Genomic DNA, 11,143 nt, shown 5'->3' with positions numbered 1-11,143 from the left:
CTCATCTTTTCACTTTCATCTTTTTATTATTATTATTATTATTATTATTATTTGTTTTTCTCTTTATTTTTTCACTTTCATCTCTCTATTCTTTTTCTTTTTTTTTTTTTCACTCGTTCGTGTTTGTTTATGTCCTTTTTTTCCCCGAAGATCGGAACAACCAATAAGGGCTAGCAACATTTTTTTAATTTTAATTTTTTTATCTTCTAATCCGGATTTTCCTTTATCTTCTTTTTTTTCTCTCTTTTAAATGTTTTATTATCTTTCTTATCAGGATATTTCTTTTTTTTTAATTTTTTAAATTTGATTTTTGAATTATTTTATCATAAACACATATATACCCTCCTAGAACGGGATGGACAATCTAATTAACATAAATATGTGGTATGGCTATTTTGGGTTTATAACTATAAGAGTTCATTTATTATTTTGATTTTCGAAAAAAAAAAAACTCACAATAGGGTAAAAAACAATTAAAAGGCAGACACGGTCGATTATGGTGAGCACGACAGGTAATATATGAAACCCTCCGTAATTTTCAAGGGTACATAAGCAAATTCAATATTCATAGGGGCAGATATGTATTTCCCTACTTTTTGTAAGGATTATATATGAAATAATAATGATAATAATAATAATAATAATTAAAAAAACAAACGGAAAGACATAGGCAGGAGCAAGTAGGGGAGGGTGATCTTTAAACGCCTCGTTCTCTGTTTGTTTTTCTTTTTCCTCCTCACCAACTCCATAACTAAACCCAACAATAATTAAAAAAAAAATTATATAAATTAAAAAAAAACCACCAACTCCGTCATCTTCGTCGCCGGTCATCTTCTCCTTCTTCTTCTTCTCTCTTCTTCGATCTCTCCTCCATCTACCCGCAATGAAACACTCTCCAATACCACCATTTCCTCCTCAGATTCCAAGCTAGACCAGGCCTCATGGCGTTCCAGCGGCGGCGCCAGCAGCACGAGCGGTGGCCCATTCCTGCTGCGCTCTTTGCCGCTGCTCTCCTCGTGCTTGCCGCGCTTGTGCTCCTTGTATCCCTCGTTCCTCCGCCCCTCGAACACCCCGCCCTCCCCAAACCCCGTCGACCAGCCCTTCTGGTATCCAATGCTCGTGCTTTGTGTTCTCTTTGTTTTGTCCTGTTTCTCGCTTTGATCTCCTGATTGATGAATGGATTTTGTTTTTAGTTTAAGAATCTCGCGGAGGTGAAGAGGAACGTGGTTGCTACGGAGGTTTTCCATGTTCCGGTTGGTTTATTGTTTTGGTTTCTTTTGTCAAAATTTGATCTTGGTTCAATGCTATTTTGGATTAGGGTTGATGGGTTTCTGGCGTTTGATTTGGATTTGCAGGGTGGAGGGAGCATGGAGAATGATCTTTGGGTTTCCAAGCTTGCAAATCATTTTCACGGTTGCAGCAATGCAAGCAGTGGGTTTGCTAGTATGTGTTTTGAGAATTAAGTTCGCTTGTTGGTCGCTTGTGTTGATTGAATGCGACGATCGTTTATTTGCCTTTTTTTCTTTTCATTAGTTTATGCTTTTGATCCGTTCTAGATTGCTCTCAAGATTTCCCCCTTTTTCTTTTCTTTTTCTTTTTTATGCTTTCATTATCAACAAAAAAAATGAGAAAAACCTTACCTTTTTTGTAGCATGTTATTGATTTTTGGCTATCACTCTACAATGTAAGTGATTCCATTATCTGATAGATTTATCGTCTCTGACATGCAGCTGCGAAAGCCAACACTCGATCAAACTTGTACTTGATGATTGCAACCAGTGGAGGCTTAAATCAACAGAGAACAGGGGTGAGATTCTTGTCACTTGTTTAATACTTTTATCTTTCTGGTTTTCATGAACTGTAGTATCTCTGTTTTCCAATTGTCTCTGGTGCATGCCTCATATCTCATTATCTCCTTTTTTTAAATGTTTTATGAATCCAGAGTTAACAGTCTAAATATTGAATAGTATGTGAACAGATCAGTCATGTTCTGAATTTATTTTAGCTGAGGAATTTGAGAACAAAATAACATGTGCTCATTTCCTAACAAATTCTGTAAGATGATGTTGTTTACTTTGCACTAGCAAATCTCTTTGCAAAGCCTTGAATCGTTCATATCTTTGTCCATGCTTGTACTCTAGGGATAGTGATATATCTTTTCTTGGTTCATTTTACTCCCTAGCAGAGAGGTCTTTAAGCTAATCCAATTGTCTAACATTGTATGTACGATAAGTGTACCTAATTTTCATTTTGGTAACATCTTTTTCATTGCCGTTCCATCTTTGTCATTGTTGTCATGAAGTGAAATGTGAGAAATTGCTCATTAATCCTGGTGACTATGGACTGGAAAGGTTTATGTGTAAAACCGAGAAGGCATTTGGCATGTATTCAACATATCATATATTGTTTTAATGTATCCAAGTAAATATGCCTTCCAACCAATTGCAAAAATTTTTTATAAATTTTCTCTTGCTGAATCTTTGAAGTGTAAGTTGCATAGATGCTTAGTTATTTCATAACATATTTGACACATGGAAAATCTCTTTTTGTTGTTACTTGTTAGACATGTTACATGACATAATTGTGACAGGTCAAACTGCATACCTTTCATTAATCGAACTTAATCCTATGCTATTCAATTGCTGCTTGGAGTTGGTCCATGTTAAAATCTTATTGTGTAAGGCCATGATTCCAATATGTATTTGATAAAATTGAGTTCTTTCATGAGGAAAGCGGTCATGCACATATTTAGTGTGGTCTTTCTTCCTACCATACTCTGCGATGACATGATTGTAGGACTTATAATCTCTTTATTTTTATGTTTGAGGCTTATAGGGAGATTTTAGGGGAATGTTTGAAAAATAATTTATTAATCTGTCAAAATTTGATTGTTATACTCAGAAACTAATAGCTAAATTTCTTATAGACATGATGCTGTGATGTTTTCTATTCTAAGTGTTGCTACTTTATAATCATTGTTATATTACTGTAACTAAATCTCTTCGTTCATAACATCTTGGTACCCATGCTCTGTAGGAATTATTTTCTAGCCTGCAAGATCTGTTATGCTCATCGCTTTTATTGCTAAAAAAATGCTCTACAAACTAATTTCATGCCAAGAGCTAGATCACATGCGTTTTATTATTTATTTATTTTTGTTGAAGCTAAAGTTATGTTTCTCCTTAAAATGTGAATAGTTCTCTTAATTCAAGTTCTTCAATATTTTGGTTTCTGTACCAAACCTGAGTTGGTTACCTGACAGAAGTCAGATATTAATGTATGTTTCAGATAACGGATGCTGTTGTTGCAGCTCGAATTTTGAATGCGACCCTTGTTGTTCCTAAGCTGGATCAAAAATCATTTTGGAAAGATGCTAGGTATTTTTAATTTGAATGTTCTTTAATGTTCTTTGGTTTTTCAGTTATCAATGGATGTTTTTGTGTGGTGATATGCCTTGCAGCAATTTTGCTGATATCTTTGATGTGGACTGGTTTGTATCATTTCTTTCAAAAGATGTTAAAGTCATAAAGGAGCTTCCTAGAAATGGAGGAAAGGTCATTGGTAATCCTTATTCCATGCGTGTTCCAAGGAAATGCACCCCAAGATGCTACCAGACTCGAGTCATGCCTGCTCTCCTGAAAAAGCACGTAAGTATTGAATCTCTTGTGATACTAAAAACTGGTTCACACTATGCTTATTATATCTTGGAGTCTAAATTCTAGTTGCTATCAATTTTCTTTTGGTTTTGTCGTTTTCTCAACTGGCATATGAACAGAAAATTCCTTTTTAATGCATTTTCTTATTTATGAAAAGTTTTGTTTTGTTCAGCAGTACCTTTGTTTTGTTTGGTTATAAGTCTTGTTGCACAAATTGGGCCTAATTCGAAGAATGATTTGGCATATGTGGTTAACAATTTTACATAATTAGGTGTTATAAGGCTTTATGAGCCAGATGATATCATAATATACATGTATGGGGATATGTGACTTGGCAGCCAAATATGCAGCGTTGTTGATTAACTTCAGAAAGAGCTTATGAATGTTGAGAAAGTTCATATTTCCTTCAACGAACTTAATATGCAATTCAATGCTATCATGAATTTATTTTTGGCTGCAAAATTTTTTTGATTATTGCATTGGATTAATGTATTTTAATTATTGCTCAATTAATTATCACGGATAGAGGTACTAATATAATGCTAAAAATTTAAGTCTGCCATTTATTTTTGCTTCCGTTTTATTAGTTTATTTATTTGCTTAAAGTAGTTTGTCTCTCATTTTAAACTAATTTTTAAACATTTTTTCTGACCTCATGTGTGTCATGTAGTTATTTTGTCTCCTGAAGATGGAAAACTGCCTTTTGGACGCACTGAGCATGGTTAAATTTTTCTCAAATCTTAATATTTCTCAAGAAATAAAATTGTTTGAAACGGTTTTATTTTTATATTTGTAGAAAATAATAAAAAAATACTAAAAATATGATGGTCATTGAGGTCACCTAAATCATCTAGATAAAAGCAGATACATAGCTGCATTTTAAAATGATCTGGTTGCCCTGCATTCTAAACAAATCTGAGAGTTTGTTTGGTAATTTTTTGTTGATGACCTGGATCGAGATTATTGATTGTTGAATACTTGGGTGTGTGAGAAAGTTGAATTAATACTTTTTTTGTCTCAAGTGATAGGGTGATATGGAAATCATATCCATTGCCTGTGTACTCCCTGTAATTATTCAGTTAAAGTGTACGCAAAATACGTTTGCTCCAGATAAGAGGAATTTTACCTGTTGTGTCAGGCTGACAATTTTGAACCTAATAGGATGCTTATTTAGGTTTAGGTTTGCACGAGTGGCTTTAGCTCCTTAAGTAGCATTGGTTTATCTGATATGTGCAGGTCTAGAATATCAATTGCTATGAATATTATGCTGTTGGGTAGCCTACTGTGTAAAAACTTGAAATTGGAATGCTAATTTTGATGACTACTTCCATGACATATATTCTCAGTCAAATTTAAGGAAGTGTGACATTAGCATCATATATTTTCTGGCAGTTTTGAGCTTCAAGTCCTGAATTTATGGATTCATGTTATTGAAGTCCTTCCTTTGTTGCAGAGGAGTATTTGATTAGGTGGTTTGAGAATTTTATTGTTGTGAAAATTCTTCTATAAGTGGTGTGGGACCCAGTAGGAGCAAAAATAAGAAAGGTTTTTTATTTACCTTTCAATATTTGTGTTTTGACTTCAATATTACTAGAGTAACTAATACTTCCACATTGGTCAATTTAATTAGATTGGACTTGAATATATAAGTTTGAGTCTCTTACCCTATTAGCTTAAGCTTTTTGGGTTGAATTGGGTCCAAATCCTTTGGTTTCATTTATAATAGTATTTGAGTTTGGTTAAGTGGTTTGTTTGCTATCTACTTAGTTAAACAAACTAGCACTTGCCCCATTTATTATAGTGTAACTAACAGTCCCACGGAGGTTAATATGGTAAATTTGAACTTGCATATGTAAGTCTTGGTCTCTCATCTTACTAACTTCAACTAATAAATATCCATACCTCTTCATAACCCTTATTTGCCTTTCCCATGTTGCTTAAAGGTGAATTCAATCAAGAACCCTTTAAATAGTATTGTAATTTTCTGTTGAATGTTGCAAAATTGTCAATCTGTCATCTTCCAAAACATTTATTTCCATGTGTTAAATTAGAATTGCGGTATGATGCTGCAGGTTATTCAGCTGACTAAGTTTGATTACCGACTTGCAAACAAGTTGGAGACAGATCTGCAGAAACTGAGATGTAGAGTTAATTATCATGCGTTAAAATTTGCAGACCCAATCTTAGAAATGGGGGAAAAGTTAATCCAGAGAATGAAGGCAAAAAGCAAGCATTTCATTGCACTTCACCTGAGGTGAACTTTTTGAGTTAATCATGTCACGTAACAAGTTCATTATTTCATGCACTTTGATGCAACGCTTTTTTTCTCTCTGTGATTTTTTAAATGATAATTTGACTTTTACATTTCGTGTCAGATTTTGATGCAAAGCCTTGTAGTGGGAATTGATTACTCTCAAAAAAATAAATCTAATGCCTTGTTACAAGGCAAAAATTACTGAAAGGGATTAGTTAATTCTTTTATGATATGTTTCTAATTTTAGGGCAAAATGATTTGTTCTCATCTTTTGTTATTTATCCTCTACACATGAATTTGTTGTCAACTTTAGTCACTCTAACTAGTTCAATTTTGGATGTCAGTCAAAGCTTAAAAGCTTTAACATCATGCAACGACTTTATGTTTCCTTTGGATGCCTTATTTATTTTTATATGCCACAGTTTACGGTATATATATTTATTTTTTTGTTATTCTTTGGTGCATATTTGTACCTTTGCTTATTATGCATGATAACAAATTCTGTGTAAGGTCCTCTCCTTAACAAACTTTCAGTTGGTTCTTCATCTCTAACTTTTTTCTCAAATTACAACAAAAATAAATTGGGATAAGTAGGGCTGTAAAATTGTAAATGAACCAATACTTTCATTAAAAGCTTGAAGGCTAGGTGTGTTAAGGGCTCGGTTTGGCTTGTTTATTAAAGTAAGCAAGCGATTCTCGAGTTGATAAGGTAAATGAGCCAAGCGTGAATAGCACCAAGCTCTGCTCGTTAAGGCTCTTGAATAACTCATTTATAGTATCATTAAAGGCTCGTTTGTAAGAACCGTTATTAGGCTTGTTCATAGTATTATTAAGAAGTTTATTTATAAGAATTATTTATAAAAATCATTAGTAGAATTGTTTATAATATTATTAATAAACTCATTTATATAAAGCATTTATAGAACTACATATAACAATATTAACATGGTCGTTTATGGGATCATTTATAATAATGGTTTACAAAAATATTACACGTCCTTTTAGTATAAGTTTAAGCAAAAGATAAGATTAATTTATAATTTTTATTATAAAAAGGTTTAATATTATTTTAAAAACAATACATTTTTTAATCATACTAATACTAATGTATTATTTATGGAAAAAGACCTAGCTTTATCGAGCTAATAAGCCGAGCCTGAGCCTAAGAATTTCATGAAGCTCGAAATAGATTCAAGCTCGGCTCGGGCTCAGTTCATCTACGCTCAAGCTCGGCTCGGGCGTGGTTAAAGTAGGCTCAAGCTCAGCTTGTGCTAAGGTAAAATAGTGGGAGCCAAGCTTGAACACGGCCAAGCATAGCTCGGCGTGGTTTGTTTACGACCCTAGGGATAAGTATTTGACTTACAGTTGAAGACCGGTGGTCATGAGATCTTGTTGCACACCTTATAATGATGACTTATAAATTCTTTGTACATAATGCTAGAAACCTTTCATAAGAAATATTCTAGTGCTAGTGATAATGATAGGAACATATGATATAAATTAGTTAATGAAATAGAGATTAGAGATTAAGAATCATCACTACAAACACTTCAAATGTTAATTCATAAAATGCTTGTGGTAGTTTCATTTCTGTCGCAATAGAAGTGAAGGACAAGTTACCACCTGTTTTTGTCAGTCATACAAGTATGTTTAATAGTTTATTTGGTCCAAAATGGCTTAGGTTTATCTAATTAGAAATGTGTCCTTTTGAAAGAAAGAGCTATACAAATTGGAGATGTTGTAAAAGTTTCCTTAAACAATGTTAAGTTCAGATTGTTTGTTGGTGATTCCTCGGTATGCTGATTAATGAAGTCTCTCATATGCCGATGTATGAGATTCTTTTGTTGATTGAACTACTGACTGGTCAAGTAGGCTTTGCAGTACACTGACAGCAGCCAAATAAATTGGAGATGTTGTAAAAGTTTCCTTAAACAATATTAAGCTGAGATGGTTTGTCGGTGATTCTCAGTATGCTGAATAATGAAGTCTCTCATGTCCTGATAAATGAGATTCTTTACTCACTGGTCAAGAAGGCTTTGCAGTACACAGACAGCAGCCGTAGGAATGCAATGCCCTCAAGTCAGTTTCAAGCTGATAATTCTCATTGATGACCTAATGTTGTACACCTACTTGATCCGGTTTATTATTGTTGTTGTTGTTGTTGTTATTATTATTATTATGATTAAATCTCCTAGCAACATGGCATGTAACACGGCCATTTCCAGCTACCTCATGCATCATCCATACAAATAATCGAGAATTTGCAACTGTTGATAAGGACATATGCGCAACCTGGCTCATGCTGGTATTTACAACAGTACAAAAGTTGCATTTTGCAGTATGTTTATTGTGGTGTGTACATACATACATACATATATATATATACATATACAAATTTGGTTAAATGGTGCACAATCATTTGTTGCAATTGCTATCGATTTTATGCCTTGGAAGTTTGTTGGTTTAGGCATTACAATTCATTCTTGAAATTTGTAATATTTAGACATTCATGTCTGGAGCTTCTCAGATTTTTACTTAAAGTCCCATATCTTTCCCCAGGCAATATAACTTTCATGTTTGGTTCTTTAATTTTTGGGGCTTAAATTGCTCCCTTGTCCTTGAAACTGTTTTATGGACTTACTGAATATTTGTGTTAGCATTGTTATTTCCATTTTTTATGGAAGATATATTTTTATGGCAGATTTGAACCTGACATGCTTGCCTTCTCTGGATGCTATTATGGAGGAGGAGAAAAGGAAAGGAAGGAACTGGGGGCAATACGCAAGAGGTGGAAGACCTTACATGTGAGGCATCATGTCTTTTTACTGTTTCTCTGTTCGTACTAAAAACTTGGATTTCCTTTCCCATACTTTTGTTACTCATTGTGCATCTCATTCAGATAAGCAACCCAGATAAGGAACGGAGGCACGGAAAATGCCCACTAACTCCAGAAGAGGTTGGTCTTATGCTCAGGGGATTGGGCTTTGGTGCAGATGTTCATATTTATGTAGCATCAGGTGAAGTTTATGGAGGAGAAGAGTCTTTGGCGTCATTGAAGGCTCTGTTTCCTAATTTCCATTCTAAAGAAACTCTAGCTAGCAAGGAAGAGCTGGCTCCATTCTTATCTTTCTCATCTCGAATGGCTGCACTAGATTTCGTTGTCTGTGATGGAAGTGATGTATTTGTCACCAACAACAATGGCAACATGGCTAGAATGCTTGCTGGACGAAGGTATGCCTATTTCAGTATTCTGATAAGCATTAATTTTCCCATTTGTTCTAATGCACTCTCACTTTGTTCTGCAGGAGATATTTTGGTCATAAGAGGACGATACGGCCAAATGCTAGAAAGCTTTACTCTTTATTTTTGAACAGATCCAACATGACATGGGAAGAATTTGTGTCGAAGGTTCGAACTTATCAGAAGGGATTTATGGGAGAACCAAATGAGGTAAGACCTGGTAGAGGTGAATTTCATGAAAACCCTTCGACGTGTATATGTGAAAATAATAAGCCAAGAGTTGATTCTGGGCCACAAGATCAAGTCAAAGGTGGTAATCAAAATGAGAAGGGTCACATAAGTAGGAACGTTGGTGAATCACCAGAGAATCACCCTAGTGGTGATGAGGAGCAGGAAATGGATTGGCTTGACTTCGATTATGGAGAAAATGCTCACATGGTGAATCTTGCTAATGGAACTGGATTGGAGTATAATTTCTTCCTCCGATCTGAGGATCCTGATTTGGAAGAAATCCTTTCCGACTAGCAAAATATTTTTGAACTTGACCATTCTTTCTCGAATTTATTTGATCTGGAAGTTTGCTCACTGCGGAACTCTCTCTTTGCCGATGTGTGCTTCATTCTATTGTATATAGAGCCGTGATGGAAGAACTGTACAGTGAAAATCCTTTCCAACTTGGCTGTTAAATCAAGAAAATTTCACTTGCAGGAAAAACAACTTGGCAGTTCTTGAATTTTGTTGGACAACACTGATGAATATATATAGTTTTTAATTTTTGTTTCTTTGTGAAATTGAGGGGCTACTAGAGTCAGTTCTCTTGAAAGGAAAACAAACATGAAATGACATTGTTTATATTCAATCTTTGAAATGTTTATTCTTCCCCTCAGGTCTGAAGGACACAAAACTCTTTGTTCTTGTTATTGTGCAAATTTCCTTGCATGCATGATGTCTTGAATAGAGACTCTCTCATGTATACTTTCCCTTGGTAAAACAGTCAGTATTTAGTTGGGTATGATACCAGGGTGAAAAATGCACTTAGCATGATTTTGAATTCAGATTTAGTGAGAATTGCAACTTATAATTTTGAATCCAGAGTTGTATGAAGTGAAAGTGTCATTAGAGCTATATTTTCATTATTTCCATAGTAGCTTTTATAGAGAAGAATATATATATATATATATTATTCCTTCTTGTTGTAATCATTGTTATTATTCACAACTTTTATCATAAAAAAGATTTCATTCAAGATTTGCTCGAGCTTGAATTTATAAATAAGTTTTCCTTGAAGTAGCTGAGTTAATGTAATATAATTAAAAATTATATTAAACATATCAATTCAATCACAAAGCTTCTTCATGTTCACTACATTTGAATTGGCATATCCATTAATTAGAGGGACCAAAAAGACAAAAATATGAAAATACGAGGATCAAAAAGTCGATTTTATATTAGAGGCACTAAAAAGGCGGAAAACGCAAAATAAAAAGACCATTTTGATATTTTGACCTAAAATATAGTAAGTAACAAGCCACTAACTTTGCAACTTGTAAGGTGTTATTTGAATATACTTGCTGTGCATTTGGTTTGCGAAATAGTTATAAAGGGAATGGTAATTGTATTGTTGTAATGATAATGGCAATGAGAGTGGAGGAATGGAAAAAGAGTGTAAATATGGTGTTTGATTAGAATTATAATTATTTAAAAATGAAAAAAATATAAGAGATATGCTAAAATTATGTTTATTGCATGAGATCAAATCAATGGCCATTAGGTTTTAGTTAAATTTTATAGCAAAATCAACTATTCAATATCTGGATTTATTTTAATTGTTTTAATTATTTTGTTTAGATTCTTATCTTTTGTTTATTACTGTTTTCCTTATCTTTAAGGGATTTTATTGGATCCTATATCTGATAATCATAGCAATGGCAATATTCTATCGTTCTTCCGTAACCTTACTACCTTGAAATTACTTGATATATCTAGTAATGAT

The 11,143-nt window shown here is 33.7% G+C and overlaps 1 protein-coding gene across 1 annotated transcript; it reads left to right on the top strand.

Annotated features, from left to right (window-relative positions):
- The first annotated feature begins 711 nt into the window (after positions 1-711).
- On the top strand, positions 712-10,216 carry LOC120280186 (O-fucosyltransferase 6-like). Its single transcript, XM_039286952.1, has 10 exons — positions 712-1,106; positions 1,194-1,253; positions 1,356-1,443; positions 1,731-1,807; positions 3,289-3,377; positions 3,461-3,647; positions 5,729-5,910; positions 8,612-8,714; positions 8,810-9,141; positions 9,216-10,216. Exons 1-10 carry the CDS (start codon positions 942-944, stop codon positions 9,673-9,675), a joined length of 1,743 nt encoding a protein of 580 aa, XP_039142886.1. The 5' UTR covers positions 712-941; the 3' UTR covers positions 9,676-10,216.
- Positions 10,217-11,143: the final 927 nt, after the last annotated feature.

This window comes from Dioscorea cayenensis, chromosome 2 (assembly GCF_009730915.1).
Source record: "Dioscorea cayenensis subsp. rotundata cultivar TDr96_F1 chromosome 2, TDr96_F1_v2_PseudoChromosome.rev07_lg8_w22 25.fasta, whole genome shotgun sequence".
In the NCBI taxonomy this organism is placed as follows: Eukaryota; Viridiplantae; Streptophyta; class Magnoliopsida; order Dioscoreales; family Dioscoreaceae; genus Dioscorea; species Dioscorea cayenensis.
This window is presented reverse-complemented; position numbering and strand designations above follow the sequence as displayed.

Bases quoted from the DNA above. Each gene is read 5' to 3' on its own strand.
- LOC120280186 (XM_039286952.1), top strand. From the start codon at position 942: ATGGCGTTCCAGCGGCGGCGCCAGCAGCACGAGCGGTGGCCCATTCCT. The intron at 3,648-5,728 runs GTAAGTATTGAA...ATGATGCTGCAG, and splicing joins CTGCTCTCCTGAAAAAGCAC to GTTATTCAGCTGACTAAGTT. The intron at 9,142-9,215 runs GTATGCCTATTT...TTTGTTCTGCAG, and splicing joins AGAATGCTTGCTGGACGAAG to GAGATATTTTGGTCATAAGA.